Source organism: Oryzias latipes, chromosome 1 (assembly GCF_053564925.1).
Source record: "Oryzias latipes strain Hd-rR chromosome 1, Olatipes_Hd-rR_3.1".
NCBI classification, from domain to species: domain Eukaryota; kingdom Metazoa; phylum Chordata; class Actinopteri; order Beloniformes; family Adrianichthyidae; genus Oryzias; species Oryzias latipes.
In genome coordinates this window covers 2,584,651-2,602,942 of record NC_136237.1, presented here as the reverse complement: position 1 = coordinate 2,602,942, position 18,292 = coordinate 2,584,651, and the positions used below count along the sequence as shown (strand labels likewise).

Sequence of the window (18,292 nt, the reverse complement as noted above, 5' to 3'; positions counted from 1 at the left end):
GTTCAAACAAGCTGGGAAACAGCCTTTTACACCTATAGACTTTACAATACAGACACGGACACGCATATGTATATTCATTCAAGTGAGTTCTTCTTCGGAGCAACGCGCCATCTGCTTCTCCGTGACTCCGCCGCTCTGCCAGCTCAGCAGCTCCAAAGTGTTTACAGGCAACAACATTTCACCCTCATCAAGTCAAACGAACCACAACCTTCATTTAAAGCAGCAATATGTGAGACGCCCATCGTCTTTGAGGGAAATGTGTCACCATGCTAACCTGTGACAACCGCACAGCAGCGCGGTTTGGGTTTGGATCGAACACGGAAACGGCTTGAAGGCGTCATCGCTCTTCCTCCAGGCGCTTTGGGCCTTCGAGGCCGGTAGAAAAGCGCTGTACAAGCAAACGCCAAAGGCCCACTTTGACGAAAATTGTGTTTCTGTGGCATTTATTCTGATGATTTAGGACATACATTAAGAAAAATAAAATTAAAATAGCATTTCTGAGTACATCCTTATTGAAGTCGTTGTGAATCGAGGGGCAGATGGAAAAAAATTCAGTTAAAAAAAAGTGCATTTGTGATGTAGAAAATAAGCTGGATGGGCCACAAACTCCCTGCTCCTCCTAAACAGAAAGCTCTCAGCAACGGAAAGGGGAATGGGGGGTGGGGATGCCCTGTGCCAACGGTCCCGCCCACCAGTCAGAGGTGAATTTGTAAGAAACTCCTGCTGCTCAGTGGAAACTATATTTAGGGTAAAACAGCATCATCGTAGTTCAAAGACCACCTGGAATGCTTTAAAAACGGATCCAAAGATGATCGGAGGGGACTTGAGACGTTAGCTGACTAAACGTCACAGAATCCAATAACCCAAGAAATCCCATAGTGATTGGAGGAGAACCAAACCAGAGTTCCTTTTCAGGTGAGGACCGTGTCACACAGCCTCTACACACATTTTGGTCTTTTTCCATGTATGAAATTCCATGTGTGATCAACGTCATTCACACGCGTTTCTTGCGTTCGTCAATGTGCGCAGATCTCCACCGAGGGTTTCGGACGGCGGGTCTTTACGTGAATTCGGTTTTGAGCTGTTCAAAATTTTGTTTAGTTAAGAATTACGCAGTTTGCGCATATTTTGTGTAGATTATTGGCAATAATAACATGCATCACATGAAATTGTGCGTGATTTTTGCAAGATCCCTACGCAAATTTGTGGCATTCTACGACCATTCCACGTATGCCGAACCGACTTTTCACGCATGTACTTTTATATGACGTGTACGGCGCACACATCCCGTTTGAATGACGTAATCGACGCACAAATTCTGGGCCACATTTGGCTTTTACGTTATTTGTGTTTAAACGTTGATTTACGTGGTTTATTTGTTCGTACTTCTTCCGTTGTTTTAACATCAGTGAAAATTGCACGTAAACCCAAACCTTTCTCACTTCTTCCACTTATATTCACATGTGACCAATATGCACAAAATGTACGTTAGTGGCTGTGGGACACGGCCTTGAAACCCTCAAGCAGACCCGAGTTCAGATGAGCTTTCACATCTGCCAACCAACCATCTGGTGTGGATCAAACAAGAACCGAACCTGCAGCCAGCATGAATCTGTTCAAAGACTAAACGCGCCACATCGCAACCAAGCAAAACCCAGTTGGACTTGGGAGACGCAAACCAACAGCGCGCCTCTCTGTCGGCTACAGAGACTGCTCTCCAGTGTTGGGTTCTTTTCTGACCTTGGGGGGCTTTGGTAAAAAAGTTAACAGAACTTCTAGATACAGCCTACAACCCCTCACACCAGAGAGGCTGTAAGCTAGCGGGAAAGTGTCTAATCAGATGACGGGAGGAAAGGTTGTTCTGGGCCAACAGAACCACTCAGAGGTGAGTCTGTGAGGAACTCCTGCCGCTCTCCAGAAACTATGTCCTAGAAAATGAACCAGGTTTGGGGATTCTTGACTAAAAACAACATAATTAACATAAAAAATAACAACATAATTAAATTAAAAGATCACAGTTTGAAAATGGATCAGTTGGAGTCAACTCCTACACTATAGATGGTCAGATGCAAAAAGCAGCTGCATTGACACCTGAGGTGACTCATTTCCTGACAGAAGCTAGTTGGAAAACAAACACGAAGGTGTTACAGATGCTGCACTGCAGATAGCGAATATGACTAAGACTTCTCTGAGTTTAGGTGACACTCTGAGCCCTCTCTAACCACTTCCTATAAGACTTCTTCAGCCGGACACAGGCGAGGCAGCGGCCAGTTTAAGATCAGCCGTTGAATGAATCGATGGCCTGAGACGGACAGTTCTTCAACCACGACTGAAAAGAGTGTAAACACCATCAATATCAAACTCGTCAGGTCAGCTCTGGCGATTGGACTGTCCCTTTTTCAAGAATTGTTTGAGAAGAAAGAATATCCCAAATATCGTTTCAAAAAGATTTTAAAACTAAGATAAAACACGGACTACTTACAATAATTACCAATTTGTATGATTTGTTGTTTTGGAATGTATGTGTTCTTGATATGCTGGTGTGTGTTTTTGGTATGATGGTACAAAAATGAATTTGTTTTAACCTATTCTAACATGTGAAGCTTTTCAGGGAAATATGATGAAATAGTTTGTGAATTTTGTGAAATCATTTTAGGTTGTTGTGAAATTTGTAAAACCTCTGTATTTTATGCTTCGGGACCCCAGGAAGACTGGCGACCACTCTGTGGAAGCTGATGGGGTTCCAAATCAACAGATGAATAAACGCTGATTGAACATATGGTAAATGGCGTATGCTTGCATGGCGTTTTCCTACCTTCCTCGAAGGCCCAAAGCGCTTTGCAGCCACAGTCCCGTTCACCCACCGATGGCCGTGGACCCCTGCTTGAGCTCCTCTTCAGGACGGTTTTTAAAACATTTGGACCAAATGTTTGGCTCCTTCGGCTCTTTTATTTTTAATAAATTTGTTTAAGATGACAGTATTTATTCAACTCTCAAGTCTTATCCTCATTTGCCACTTTTCTTATATTTGTATAGATATTGCATAGCATTTAGGTAATGTAGCCTTTGTCCAAACAGTGTTAGTTGTGATCAGAAAAGTTGAATCATTTTACACCAGGATCCTGATTTTCCAACAACAATTTCAGATTTTCTGCAGCCAATTCAGTTTCTACAAATAAACTCGACATATTCTGCAGCTATATTAGTCATTTCTTCTATCCTTTGGCCAATTCAGCATGAAGCACCAGAAGGTTCTATCACTACGATCAGCATTCTTGAAACGTTTCAAGAATGAAGATGTGAAGTCCAGTTACCATGACTCAACTTCAAGACAACAGGTTTTAATAGGAAAGGCAATTTTTCTCACTCAGTCTTTGGAATATTAACAGCTGTGTTTCCATTTCACACGTGTGCTTAAAAGTTGATCACAATTCTAAAAATGTCAACAACAAAAACGGCTTCATAGTTACGCTGTTTCCGTTAAATCCTAATTCTACAAACAAACACTGACGCCATAAGTCATTCAGAAACACGGTGACGGATGTGAGCAATACTTTGACAGCAGATCCATTCAGTTTCCTGCCACGGGGCTAGCGCTCATCATCTATCAAAGAAGACGTCTTCCTTCCGTGGAGCGGCGTGCTTTTCATTCTTTCCATTAGGCGAATTTATACAATTTGTGCAATTCCCAGTCAATAGAAATGCAGCTACAGATTTTATTGTATTTTATAATAAATTTGTTAAAGGCAGAGCCACACACCCACTACATATTGGTGCATACTGGATGGAAATTGGTCATAGGTGACTATATATGGAAAAATTAAGAAAAGATGTGTTTTTTTCATGAATGAACCACGTTCAAAAGTAGAAGTAGGAATAAACCACGCAAAGAACACGAAGATCCATGTAGAACATGAACCGTGTGTGATTATTGTGCTGTTTACATGCAATTCATTAGTGATTCACGCGTCAATTACACGATTTATATAGGGTATGTGCGCCGTATACGCGATATAAAAGTTATACGTCCGTGGTTCATGCGGGAAAAGTCCATTAGACATCCGTGGAATGGCACGGAAAGACACAAATGTGTGTATGCATCTCGGTTGCATGAGATTTTCCTAATAATTGCGTATAAATAGGGCTGCACAATACGAGGAAAACTCGCGATCTAAGTGATCAATATTGCGATAACGATATAACTTGGGGTATATACACAAATGACCAAATGACCCTCGTCTACATAGGAGGCGAATATCTAACATAAAAGAGCCAATTCGCGATATATTGTGCAGGCCTACGTATAAACTACGTAAAATACGCTTAAATTAAGTCATTCTCAACCGGCGAAAACCTTCGACGGACATCTGCGCACATCGACGAAATGACAAACACAAGAAACACTAATGAATATATCACGCATGCATCACGAAAGACTGACATTTTCATACATGGAAAATACGCAAAATGTATGTAGCGGCTGTCTGTGCGACACGGCCTTAAAGAAGCAGACTTTAATCGCCCTCAAGTATCCTGCCTGTGCTGACACCATTGTGTTCTGTTGAGCATTAGGGTGTTTACACAGACACTCCTGAATATGAGACCGCTAATCCCCAGAATTAGTCTTTAGTATGTTCTAAAAAAGGTGGAGTAAACCCTTTGAAAGCCCGTCTTCGTTTAGATTAAGAGTCTTATTGTTGGGTTTCTACCTTAAAGGAGTCTTTATCAGCTTTCTAAGTGATCAGAGTTAGTTCATTTAGGGAGAAACTGAAAACACACTTTCAGTGTGAAACTGGCTCTTTTAGCAGCTCTGAGCTTTCACATGAAGCCTGCGGCGGCTGTATCCAGCATGTGGAAAACTCAAAAACTGTCAGAAAATCTCCCAACGCCGAATATCAAACCAATGTCCGTGTAAACCATACAACAGCAGGCTCTTCCCATCCTCTGCAGACAGGCATCTGCCTCAACCCCAGCTTTTAGGGGCCTGTGGTGAGAAAAGGTGGCACTGGGGAAGGTATCGAACCTCTGTGCAACATCCTGCCCAGCAGTTTGAAGTGGTCGGACAAAGGAAAACCTGAAGCCCTGTAAAGACTGAGCGCCTCTGAGAAATTGATTCACTTCTGCTGCAGGTAATCCATTTCACAGTGGCGTTTGTCTGCAAATGAAATGCACTCTTCATTAGAATGTGGAGCATCAGCAGGGAGGGTCTCTGCAGATGCATGTTACAGGCGGTGCCTGCGTCCACGACGTATGAAAAGACGCCAAACAGACCAAAGGGAAAGTGTGTCCAACACAGAAGAAAACAGTAAAAAAGACAAATTCAAGCTTATCAGAGACGATAAATCAGAAAACCACAGGACTGTACTTCAGAAACAGAACCAGTGCTTCTGGAAAGCTGAACCTGAATGCTACAGAACCACATTTTTACCACACCTCACATCTTGACATGTTTTCATCAGGGAAGAACTCACATTGGGATGCTTGGTAACCAAATGTAACAGGTTCCCACTGGTGCATTAGAGCAGCGGTCCCTACACCCTGAGCCACGGACCCAACACTTGGTACCAGGATGCAGACCAAGAACAAAACCAAACAAAACCCACATGCAATAACTTTGATTGTTTCCGTTATGTTTCATTTCTGATTCTGAAGGAACTTTTATTTTGGAAAACTAGCAGATTTTCTCCAACATATCCGTCCATGACTTATTCTTGGCCCATCTGAAGTCGTTTCCATTTTAAAAAGTAGATTTTTCAGAAACTGGAAGTTAAAAGAAATGTAACACCAACTTCGGCCTCAAACAGACCGGCTCTTTTCTGACAGTACATTGGTCCGTAGCCAAAAAAACAAAGGGTTCAGGGACCATAGTGGTTCTTCTAAAGGCCATGATAATTGAGAGGAAGGATAGCATGTCCCTCTGAGGAGCAGACCTCTAGAGAAATGATTTACAAACGGTAACATGGTCCATCCTAAAATATCATTGTTAGACTGACATACTTGCTATCCAAATGTTCTCCACATCGTCTTTGACTTAGATTTCAGGGTTCTCAGACTGAAACTTTTCCATGTTCACTCTTGTCGTTTGAAGGTTACATTCATTTTCCTCTGTTTGTTTGGGATTTTGCATTTGGGTTCATGGATTTCTTTGACGGTGACTGAAAGCTGCTGTGGACACACGAAAACTTGTTTGTTTGTGTAAACGTATTTCAAGCATTAAGGCTATGGCCTTATATATATAAAGAATATAAACACCTATCGTGTTAAATATATAAAGAAATGGGCTGAGTGGCTCCTCCCTCCTGGTGTTCCAAACAGGAAGTGGTTCCAAGAAGCTAAGCCAAGCCATGATCTTGATAATCCTCATTTTTTCATGATATTTTCGCTGTGCCACAAGTTATTCAAGTCATAAACGGGCCAATCAGGTGCCTCTGTAAAACCATGTGGTGCCTGCAGGCCCCCACCTCAAACGTTTGATTGACAGATACTCCTGAGACGCTTTTAGGGGAAAAGGTGTGGACTTTGAACAAGCTCGCTCCTGATTGGCGACAGCGGTTGCCATAGAAACGTCGACTCAGATCGACTTGGACCAATCACCGTCGACTGGCCCCCAATGGCGGCACCCCTATCGCGGGACAAATGGCTACTGAGTTGGCCAGAACCAGAGGCAAGGCATTTTCTATGGGCGGCATCTGTGTCCATCTCAATCAACGGTCTCTGGCAAACACTCAATTAAAAAGAAGTCTGAGGACGGAGCCTAGTGGAGCTCCCACCGAGTTTCATGCACTCCCGTCTACTTCACTGCAGAGTTATCTTTTCCTCATGACCTTAAACACTTTCTGGTTTCATAAGCCATGGAAGTGTGGAACCGATTAAAAGCCGGATTTGATCGGAGGCGGTCGATCCCATCAATGTGTTGTAAAGCAGCCTCTTCAATGACCTTTCAGGAAGAACGGCCGCTACCGGTTTACCGTCCCGTTTCCTCAGACCCACTTAACTCTGCTTCAGAAAAGGCCACACTGTTTTGTGTTTCTGGGAAAGGCCCACAGTGAGGAAAGAGCCCACTCAGCTGGGACTGTCCAGACTCAGAGTGGAGTGTGTCAGAGGTTTGGGTTGTCAGCAGCAGTAGGATGTTTGGACTTATCTATTGCAATGATAAATATTTAACCTTTCCTAAGGCCGGGGCGTTGCTTATCCACATTTGTTTGTCTCTTTTTCCTGTAAACTTGGCAGCCAGGCCCTGATGATGCTGAGGCCTGAGCGCACACAAGGCCGCTCTGCCGCGCGCGCCAGACCATCAGGGAAACGTCTTCATCTCTTTGGATCCGAATCAGCAGAACCCCTAATGCAGTGCGGCTGCGAGTCTTCCCCGGATCAGCTCCTTCAGGAAAACAGACGCACTTCCAGGTGAGCGGCTGCCGCGGCGGCGCGCACAGCCGGGGCTGATCCCCGTCCTCATCATGACATGATTCTGCTCCCCCCTCATGAGCTGCGGCGCGGCGCGGCACGGCACGGCTCGCCCTGCGTCACAGCCAGTCGGAGCGGCGCTCTGCAGCCATGTTTCCCCCGCACCCTTTAAACATTCGTTGTGTCATCGCCGAGAACAGCGCCAACCCGCCGCGCGCGCGTCTGGGCTTTTTTTCTCCCTCTCTCTCTGCCGTTCATCTCCAGCCTTCTGGGCCTCACGGAACCAGCCTGAAAACGAGCGCGTGCCTCCTCCACCACCACAGACCTGCGATTTCATCCGCAGAGGAAGACAAAGCGCTGCGCAGGGATGGGACACCGACAGCCCGAGGGGGAGGGGGGGGGGCAGCTGGGGGGGTTCAAACGGACTTACCTTCCCTCGCCTTGAGGAGAACCGTGTTGGCCACGATATTTTCAATCTCCATGGTCAGAACGAGAATCCCGGGCAGGCTCGATGCATTTCAGTCCGCGCAAAAAGACGGTGCAGCCGGTCAACCGTGGAGCTGCGGGCGCGCGGCGCAAGCGCGGCTCTGGCGCATTCTACAACGTTCAACAGCCGCCGGCGCTCCTCTCCATTCCAGGATATTTGGTCAAACCCTACCTTTACCACAACGATAGGACTACGACGGAGCTTATTAGCATGCACTCCCTTCCTCCCCTCTCTGGCTGCCTTCCTTCCTGCTTCGGTTCCCTCCTCCTCCTCCTCCTCCTCTTTCTCCTCCTCTTCCTCCTCCTCCTCCTGCTGCTGCTCCCAGAAAGAGTAGGAGGAATCCATTTAAAAGCATTGCAGCTGAACAGGTATTGTATGGAAGCGATTCGGTAGCATAATTAAAAATAAAAGTCAAAACCACAAATGCTTTTTCATTTTCAAAAGCTGCATTTTTTGACTCAAAATTAAAATGAAAAAGCAATCCACCAAAATGCTTTTTCTTTTTCATCTTCATAATTGCTTATTCTGTCACTTAATTACAATGATAATGAAAATGGTATTTGACATTTCTTTTTTAAAAAGTTCTCTGGTAAATGCTTTTTCATTTCTACTTAAAAACAGCTTATTCTGTGTCATAATTATAATGAAAATGCAAAGAGAGTATTGCATTTTCGTTTTAACATCCACCCTGCGAACATTGTCGCAATATTCAATTCGAATAAGCATTTCCAGAGGGGAGGCGGGGCGATGACGTCAGTGCTTTCTCTGCGTGTCCGGCTGCTAATAGACAGACATGCTAGGAGCAGTGTAGCTTTGTGTTAGCGGCAGGGAAGACGGCTTTGTGACGGTTGTGAAATTCTGATGATTGTACACAGCTTCTCAAGACTACGTAGCAGCATTTCCACCTTCTGCGGACGCACTGCGGTTCGTCGAAACCCCCGACAAGCTTTTATCTTCGGACCGGCAGCCACCTTCGCATAGCGGAGCGCTAAGCCCCGCGGCTCGAAGCTCCCAATCGCCGAAGGCGGATGTGCTGCTACGATCGGAGAAACCATCATATCAATTTGTGTTTCCAGTGGTGTCCAGAACAAAATAAAGGATGATGTAATTCCCACATATTTTCATTGCCCGTTCGGAGTTTTAAGTACCTCCACGGCTAATGTTTAAGCACATACTAGCATAATGCTAATCTAGTCTTTCGGGTTCTCCTTGCAGGGAAGAAAAAAGCACTGACCGCACGGATTTAAAAAAATATGAGCGAGCAGGCCCTTTTTAATAATCACAACAATAAAAGCACATTAAGGCTACGTTCACACTGCAGGGCTTAATGCTCAATTCGGATTTTTTGAAAAAATCCGAATTGTTTGCTAGACCGTTCACATTTCCAAGTAAATCCGAACTTTTGTGATCTCCAGTGTGACCGTGAGACGACCCAAACGAGACCCGCATGCGCAGAAGCCAGAAGAATACTCAACGGTGAACGACGTCACTTGTTTGCGGAGCAGATGTCAACAACAGTGTTGTCAAAAGCGGAGCTCTTTTTGTAATATTAAATTTATTTTCACGAAGGAGCAGCACAATTACAATCTTCTCATTTTAAGAAGGCAATGGAGTCTGGATCGTCTGTACCCACTGTTGTGGAATGGAAATGTGTATGTGTTGGAGCCGCTCGCCCGCGTGTGTGCAAGCGCGTGCCGCGATAGAGAATAGGGGGGGGGGGGCAGTGTGTGCGCGCATTCATGTTGTGTGTTACGGAGGACGGTAATAAAAGAAGGTTTCCCCCAAAATAAATGCTATGGACTCTTTATTAACCCGTTCTGGAAAATCTAAGGATCAGAACAGGGAGGAGGAGGAGGATCGCCTCGGGTCCCCCGCGCTTGAGCACGGTCAAAGGGGAGAAAGAAAAAAAAGTTATCGCGGGAAAGGTTCAACACCACGCTCTGCCATTTATCTGGAAATTTTTTCAAAAACCGCCCAGTTGCAATAAGAGCCCTGGAGTTTTGCCTGAAAAGAGCGATCAGCCCAAATATTAATCCAATCGGGGATCTCGCTTCCCTTCCACTGACTGATCTCAGCAGCATCGTCCACCATGGTTGATGTTTACGTTCTCGTTCCTGCCTACTTTAACGCAAAATGATGACGTTTGTTGCGTGTCGATGACGTACAGTTCGGAATCAAGTCGCCTGGCCGGTCAGACGGCGGTCGCAATTGAAAAGAACGGCTACAATTCGGAATCAGGCCGGCAAACCCACGGGGCCTGGGTCGCAATTGAAAAGATCGGATCTGTGTCATTCAGACTGTCATGAAAAGATCGGAATTGGGCCGCTTAGGGGCAAAAAATTCGGAATTGGGTCGTTTCAGCCTGCAGTGTGAACGTAGCCTTAGAAGATAGTTGAACCAACAGGCACTCAGCTTTGCGCTGAGTGCCTGTTGGTCCAACCAGCAAACGTTTAGCATTGTGAAATCTGCCATAGCTGTTGATGGGACTCCAGCTGTCATCGAACAACAAAATCAGCGCAAAGCTGCAGGAGACTACCTTCTAAATGTGCTTTATTACTGTTATGATTATGCCGCTAACACAAAGCTACACTGCTCCTAGCATGTCTGTCTGTTAGCAGCCGGACAGACAGAGAAGCACTGACATCATCGCCCCGCCTCCCCTCTGGAAATGCTTTTTCGAATTGAATATTACGACAATGTTCGCAGGGTGGATGTTAAAATGAAAATGCAATCCTCTCTTTGCATTTTCATTATAATTATGACACAGAATAAGCTGTTTTTAAGTAGAAATGAAAAAGCATTTTGAAGTATTGATTTTTCCTTTTAATTTCATTGTCATTTGATGCAGTTACATTTTGAAAATAAAAAAGCATTTCTGTTAATAATCCATTTAAATTGTCAAATTAGACATTTCTAAATGAATTTTGCTACACATTTACCAGAGAACTTTTAAAAAAAGAAATGTCAAATACCATTTTCATTATCATTGTAATTAAGTGACAGAATAAGCAGTGTTGAAGAAGAAAATGAAAAACCATTTTGGTGGATTGCTTTTTTATTTAAATTTTGAGTCAAAAAATGCAGCTTCATTTTGAAAATGAAAAAGCATTTGTGGTTTTGACTTTTATTTTTTATTATGCTACAGAATCGCTTCCATACCTGGCAGCTTTCCTACTTTTAATTGCAGCTCATCTTGTAGTTTTCATGAGCAGATCAATTGAGCTAGTGACGATCACCCATTTATTTATTTATTTTTAACGAATGCAACACTCTTCCTTTTTCAGATAAAAAAATTTCATTGAAAATTCTGACATTTTTCTCAGAATTCTGAGATTAAAGTCAGAATTCTGTGAAAACAATTTCTATGCCCTTTTCTTTCTCCATGGTTCTAATCCTCTTCCGTACTTCCACAATTTCTTTAGTGAAGTTTGGATTATTGTGGACCATCGTGTTTGTTTGTGGTTTTTGGGGGGGAGGGGGGCTTGCTGGCCCTTGGCTATATCCCGGCAGTTTTTATTCATTATTTAATCTATATGAGGACATGTGAGAATTTCCCCCTGTCTTTCAGGGACTTTTGAATGCTCCCTCACAAACATGAAGAATGAATGTCTGAACACACTTATGAGAGACTATGGAAGCATTTCTGGTATTGACTTTTATTTTTAGTTCTGCTACAGAAACGCGTCCATAGCCATGTGTCCGTGTCACAAACATGATCCGTTTAGTTTACGTTCTCTTCGCCAGTCTGTTCTGTTCTTTCTACTTTCTTCGTTCCCAATTGTTACATAGAAAAACGTTGGGAAAGTATCAAATATTGACCAGTACAAACAGTTTATTTATTTTGTCTGTGAGTAAATCTCGACGACCATGTCGGGAACTAAGCAGCCAGGTCCGTGGATGACCTGCTGGATGCTTGCGTTGTGAGTGTGCTCAACTTTTTTTTTTTTTTTTCTTCTCTTTTTTAACTTGTCCTGTCCAACAGCTAGGCAAACAGATGAGAGCTGAGGGCCTCTTGTGTTGGACATATTTTATTTTAACAAGAGGGGTTATTCATCTTCAGACAAACCAAAGGTATGTCTGAATAAACCCCTTTTGTAATTGAGGCCAAAATTTATTAATTTCAATCATGTTTGAAAATCTTTGGTGTTGGACCGGACGGAAAAGGAAAGAGGGGAAGAAGAGAGAGGGACGTTAGAGAGAGGGGGGGGTAGGAGGGTGATAATAGGAGGGGAAGGGGGGTAAGACCATGAAGCAGCATAGAGCAGACAGGTTTACTGGTTGTTTATCGTTACGGTACGGTTCAAATGTAGTACAAAAAGGGCGGGGCCTGTTCACACACACTCAAATGTTATCAACACACCTGCTAGCCGCAAAAATGTCCACATGTCAACATGCACACAAAACAGATAGTGTTCACGAACGCATACCTATGCCTTTAAACCAACTAGTGTGAAATCTTTCATTCATTCAATCATGCAAACTATTAGTGCAAAGGTGAGCTAACACCTGTGCTCAGGTGAGTGTTTATGTTCTTCTAAAATGGATGGTGGAATGTGAAAAGAAGGAGGAGGAGCGCCCAGCCACCCCCACACCCATACCCCCGCCGCAGCAGCAGCGGCAGCCGGAATTCCCCCAACGCCACACGGGAACAGGCAGGGAACAACCGCCCCCCGGGCGACCAAGACCGCCACCCAGGCCAGGGCCAGCAGGACCGCCGCGAGGCCCCCAGAGCCAGAGAGCAGGGAGGCGCAGAGGGAAAGAGAGCGCCGCCCCAGCCCAGCCAGGAAAGCAGTGTGCTCAACTTTGTCAACTTTGCTAGGATCTTTTTCTGATTTTTGAAAGTTTTTTTTTATTTCACATAACTTTTTAAAATTTCACAATAATATCTTTTTATTTCAGAATAATTGTATTTAAATTTTAATTTAATTTAAATTTAATTTTTATCTCACAATAAGTTTTTAACATTTCACTGATTTTTTATTTATTTTTTTACTATTACTTTATCTCAATTTTACTATGTTTTTTTAGAATTCACTCTACTTTTTCAAAATGTGCTGTAATTGTTTTTAAGACTACAACAATTAAACCTTTCAACCATGATGTGCAGCTCATCCTATAGTTTCAAGAGCAGATAAGGTAAGTTAGTTTGTAGTTCTCAAAAATATTACAACAAAATTTTAAGGATAAAATTAAAGATCGCCAGTTTTATTTTCAATTCAGTGCAATCACTTCCATAAATAAAAATAAAAAATACACACAAAAAAGAAAATCCAACATAAAGTGTTGTAGCACCTTTAAAACATTTTTAATGTGAATGGTCTATGGTGCAAATCGAGCTTAAAACAGGGCATCGTTTTATTCCTCTCCAGAAGAATACCAGCAAAAGTGTTGAGATTCGTAAAACTGTTACACCGGAGCTTTAGCTCCAAGGTTTGCGTTCCTTCAACTATAACTTATCACGCCATCAACACGAATTGGCATATTTTGTCGCAGAGAAAAGCAGCTTTGTGTTGGTATGCCGATCAGCTGGTTAACGATAACCGCTTAAGGAGTCACAGCTTTGACAAACACCTATCGTGTTAAACTTTAAAAGCTTAAAAACGGGAACTAAAGAAATGTTAGGGTCGCCAGTTAAGTTTGTCTCTTTGGACCCTCCCGACGTGAACTTCCACGTCTGTCCTTCCGGTTCCGGCTAATCATGTCTGGGCACCATGTTGTTTACAGCCACAGAACACAAACCAGTACCCTGATAGTAGCGGTCCCAAGCCCGGTAAATGCAGAGGGTAGTGCATTCAACATAAAACTGATAGGACAAATGGATCAAAGGAGAAGACAGACATGTGGATAGATTCACTGATATGATAGGATGGTTGTCAACGCATTTTAGGAGCCTGCCCCCCCCTGATAGTCTACGTCCACCCTATAGTGGCACTGGCTAAATCTGGGCCTGCTGTCATGATCTGCGATGACAAAACAGACCCAGATGCTGGAACACGGAAAGATCACGCAAATAGGAATGGATATACAGGACGTTTTATTGTCCAGGGATGATGAGACGAGAGATCCGAAGGAGATGGAGCGAGGACCAGAGGGTGAGTGCAATCTCCCTTGAGCGGGAGTGAGGCAGTGGAGGTGGAACTTTGGTAGTGATGAGCTGACTGCCTGGTGAGGATTTGTGGCGTGGGTTTTGGTGGGGTTTGGCGTTCAGGCGGAACCCGATGGAGCGAGCTTGAGAGAAGACCCAGGTTGGCACTTGTGGTTGATAGTCCTGTAGACAAGGAGGAACACTTGATGACTTGGGTAAACGAGGAACAAGAAAATACTTGGAAACCTAGCATAAACATGAGACCAGGTACTGCACCATAGAGGGCAACAAACTGGCAATGAATGCTGGTGAAGGTTCCTCTTAAGTAAAGCAGGCAGGTTGATGAGGTGAGTGCCAACAGCTGGGTTCAATCAGGAAAGCAGAGAAGGTGAGGGGGGACTGGAGGACTACAGGAGAATCCATGATACCTGCTTTTCCTTATAGGCAAAGAACTCCTGTTCACCCAGTCAGGGGACGCCACAGCTAATCAGCTTTCCAAGATTCACACAGGTGGTTTGACAGAGATTTTTATGCCGGATGCTCTTCTTGACACAACCCTGTACTGTATCTGGGTTGGGGACCAGCACAGGGGGATGCAGACCCCCTTGTGGCCACATAGGTAGTAGCGTGAAGAGTCTTGCCTGAGGAACCACACTGGATGAAGCTCTTCGCGCCCCCTGGGAATCAAACCCTGGTTTCTTCCATGAGCCGGTCCTCCTCTTAACCAGCCTAATCTGACACACAGTGATGTCTGTCCTACTGTGGTCACAACAGGATCAGTTTGGGTTTCAAACACAAACAAATGCACGAAGCTCCAAGAGTCATCACATCCAGTTTCTTTGAACATCCAGTCGGATAAAAATTGTGTTTTTGGTTGTTTTTAACATGTTCCTGTGGCGTTTTTCTAATGACGGCAGACACATTTAAAGAAAATTAAGTTTAAAATGCAATTTCTTAGTAATTCTTCGTTTAAATTGTTGTGAATCAGGAGCAGAAGAAAAAATGCCGTTTAAAAAAGATTGCATTTGTGACGTAGAAAATACGCTGAATGTGCCACAAGTTCCCTGGTCCGAGCTCTCAGCAGGCCCACCGCTTAGCAAATGGTACATTTAAAGTACACATAAGTAAAAAGATCGCAGCTCTACTATAGACCATGTACGTGTGGAGCAGGAAGTATACTTCTTCAGTCTAAATGGGAACATTTCAAATTGTGGGCGGGACTACTTTTTCCCACTCTCAGCCACTCACAACCGCAACTATTTGTACAGAAACTATTGGTATTTTATTGTTTACATATGTGTGTTTTTTTATGCCTTGTCCGGGGTACTACAGATAAAAACTAACCTTTGACTAATTCTGGCTTTTTTAACCAAGTTTAATTATGTTTTTTATTGCACTGCCCCCTTTGAAATAAACAGATTATTGTTATTATAAAATTTAAACCTGAAGTAAACTGCCTCACTCTTTGTACAGATTGAGTATACATGCAGTACTGTACACTTACTTTTTGCCATAAGGGACACCTCAGAGGTGAATTTCTAATGAACTCCTGCCGCTCTGCAGAAGCTATGTCCTAGAAAACGACACAGGTTTTTAGATTTTGGCTAAAAGCGGATCATCAGAATTTAAAAAGCATTGGGAACGCTTTGGAAATAGATCAGACGATGATCAGAGTGGGACTTTGATGTAGACGTTGAGTCAGTTGTGTTTGGCATACAAAGGGTAATATCTACACCCCCCCCCCCCCCCCCGCCATTAGACATAACTCGCACTTGGCTATGATGCTTACTATGTGTACAAATACTTCCCATTCACCATCCATAATACATTTTTCAAAGCAAGTTTATTTTCCAAACATCTTTTTGCCTCTCACCATTTTCATTTTGCATTGTGAAGGTTTTTACCTTCCTATATTTGTGTTTCCAAAACATTTTTTTGCTCCTTTTGAACATAAAGCGACCTCTAGTTGCACAATTTGGAGTGTAATCCATCAGGGAACATGGATGCCATTTAGAAAGAGCCACTTCTTCGCTGCACCGTGGTGATTTATCTAAAAATCTGATCTTTTTGGGATTCCTTTTTTTTACAGGTTTTCTATTTTATGTAGAAACGACACTGATCATTCTCCTCAGCAGGCTCATTGTTTGCTCACAGATCAGACTTGAATAACAAAACAGAACATGATCAAGTCAGACTGGAAAAGAGAGACGGTAAAAACTGTGAAAGAGGAGCGCCTGGAGGGCTCCTGCTCAAGAAACGACAGGAAAGTCTCAGTGCTACCAGGCCAAATCAACGAGGGAGGGAGGAGCTGAGACATGTGCTGGAACAATAGTACAAAGGGATTCATGTTGCTCTCCTCCTCCTCCTCACACCCCACTGGGCTTTCACATGAGACCATGCCACTTGTGGAAATGGCAAAACTTCTCACAGAATTTGGCTTCCTGTTTTTTTCAAAGGACTAAGATTTGTCTATTTCACGTCAGGAGGAGGGGTCTGGAACAGACCCTCGGGGATTTGGTTTTAAGGGGACTCAAACGTCAGAGTTTTCCTTCAGTTCCTCCTGAACACGAGTCAAAGAGCTGAATCAGCGACCCGTTTCTTGTCCGGCTACTTGGTAAAGCACGGGTGAGAGTGATAAAGAGACTTAAACGGAGACTTTTAATTGATCAGAATTTCTCATTTGGAGCTTCCTGAACAGAGACGTTTGACAGAGCCTGAAGCTCAGACAGTGCCTCCATCTTGTGGCGAAAATACACCAACACGAAATGACAATACAGTAAACATATGATTAGGCAGATAAATGTTTATCCAAGAGTATTGACTAAATAATCACACATTTTCAGATTTGGAAATCTTTTCTGAGATTTTCAATTGATGGATAACATTCAATTACATTCAATTTCCAAGCACTGAGTAAAACCTTAAGATTTATTTATTTATACTGTTTTTAAATTAATTTTTTAATCTTTTAATACCAGGAAGTCTTAAAAAACAAAAACTACAAATAAACGCTTCAAGTCCCCAATAATGTCTGCTTCTAATATGCTGAGCGTAGATTTAGTTGTTTATTTTTCATAGAATATGAAGGATAAGACAAAAACATATTTTCCACTAAGAGTTAGTGTTTGGCTGAAACCATTTCTAATCAAAAAATTCAGTTTCAATCCTAATAACAACAGAAACTTCCCCAATTACCCTGTTCAAAAGTTGCCATCCTCTGATGACTTTGTTCTGAAAACATCCGCAGGAGCTGATCCAAAAGGGTTTGAATGACAGGTAAAGGTAACCACCCTCACCTGTGACTCGTCTATCTATAATTAATGTGTGTGCACAAAAGGTCTCCCAACAGACCCTTACAGCCTTCATGAAGCACTGCACTGACATTTCTGGATCCCGAGGCATGTAGAAAGCTAAAGAGCTGTCAAAAAATCTACCGGAAAAGGTAACTGACCTGTACAAAACAGAAGAGGGATAGAAGAAGACACCAAGGAACTGAGGAGACCGGTCAGCAGAGTTCAGACTTGGATCAAGAAAGTAGAAAGTGAGGCGTTCTGTTGAAACCAAACCACAGTCACAAACATTTCTGCCAGAATGCAAAGAAAAACTCACAAAGAACGTCAGCTGTGAACCAGGACTCTGAAACACTGTGGAGTGGATGTTTTTCCAGATGTAGAACAAGGAGGAACCTGAAAAAAAAGGGCTGCATGGTCGAGTTGCCAGAAGAAAGACTTTTTTTACGCGGATGCCACAAAATGACTCTCTTCCAAAACGCCAAACCGTCCAGAAACACGCCCCCAAACATCTGGACCAAAGTCATTTGGAGTGATGAGACCAAGACTGAACCTTTTGGCCACAATCATAAACATTTGGAGAGGACGGGATGAAAAGAACACCATTCCTACTGTGAAACACGGAAGTGGATGGCTGATGGTTTGGGGATGTGTGCGCTGTGAGAGCACAGGAAACTTGAGACACACTTGGATGACAAGGATCATGGAAACATGACAAGGATCCAAAACACAAGAGCAAGTCCAGCTGTCCTTGGTTCCAGCAGAATTAGGTGACTGTTCTAGAGTGGCTGTCGCCGTCTTCTGACCTCAACATTATTGAGCCGCTCTGGGGAGATCTGAAACGGGCCATTCAAGCAAGAATTTAAAGGAACTGGAGGTTTTCTGCCAAGAAGAACAGAAAGAACCTCCTCCACAACGACCACAAGAGACTTGAAACTGGTACTGATGCACAAGGAGGAAATGTTAAGAACTGGGATGTGTCAACGTGTGAACAGGGCCATCTGAGAAGCATCTGTTATCATTATG

The 18,292-nt window shown here is 43.4% G+C and overlaps 1 protein-coding gene across 2 annotated transcripts in view; it reads right to left on the bottom strand.

Moving 5' to 3' along the window:
* The window catches only part of grk4 (G protein-coupled receptor kinase 4), a 67,970-nt gene extending 59,782 nt beyond the window's left edge, over positions 1-8,188 (bottom strand). The window contains exon 1 of one of the 2 annotated variants that reach the window (XM_011480712.4): positions 7,835-8,188. In XM_011480712.4, coding sequence (XP_011479014.1) covers positions 7,835-7,886 — 52 coding nt within the window. In that variant the 5' untranslated portion in view covers positions 7,887-8,188. The remainder of the gene's footprint in view (positions 1-7,834) is intronic. The other variant, XM_004066309.5, reaches the window with a different exon arrangement.
* Between the last annotated feature and the right edge of the window lie 10,104 nt (positions 8,189-18,292).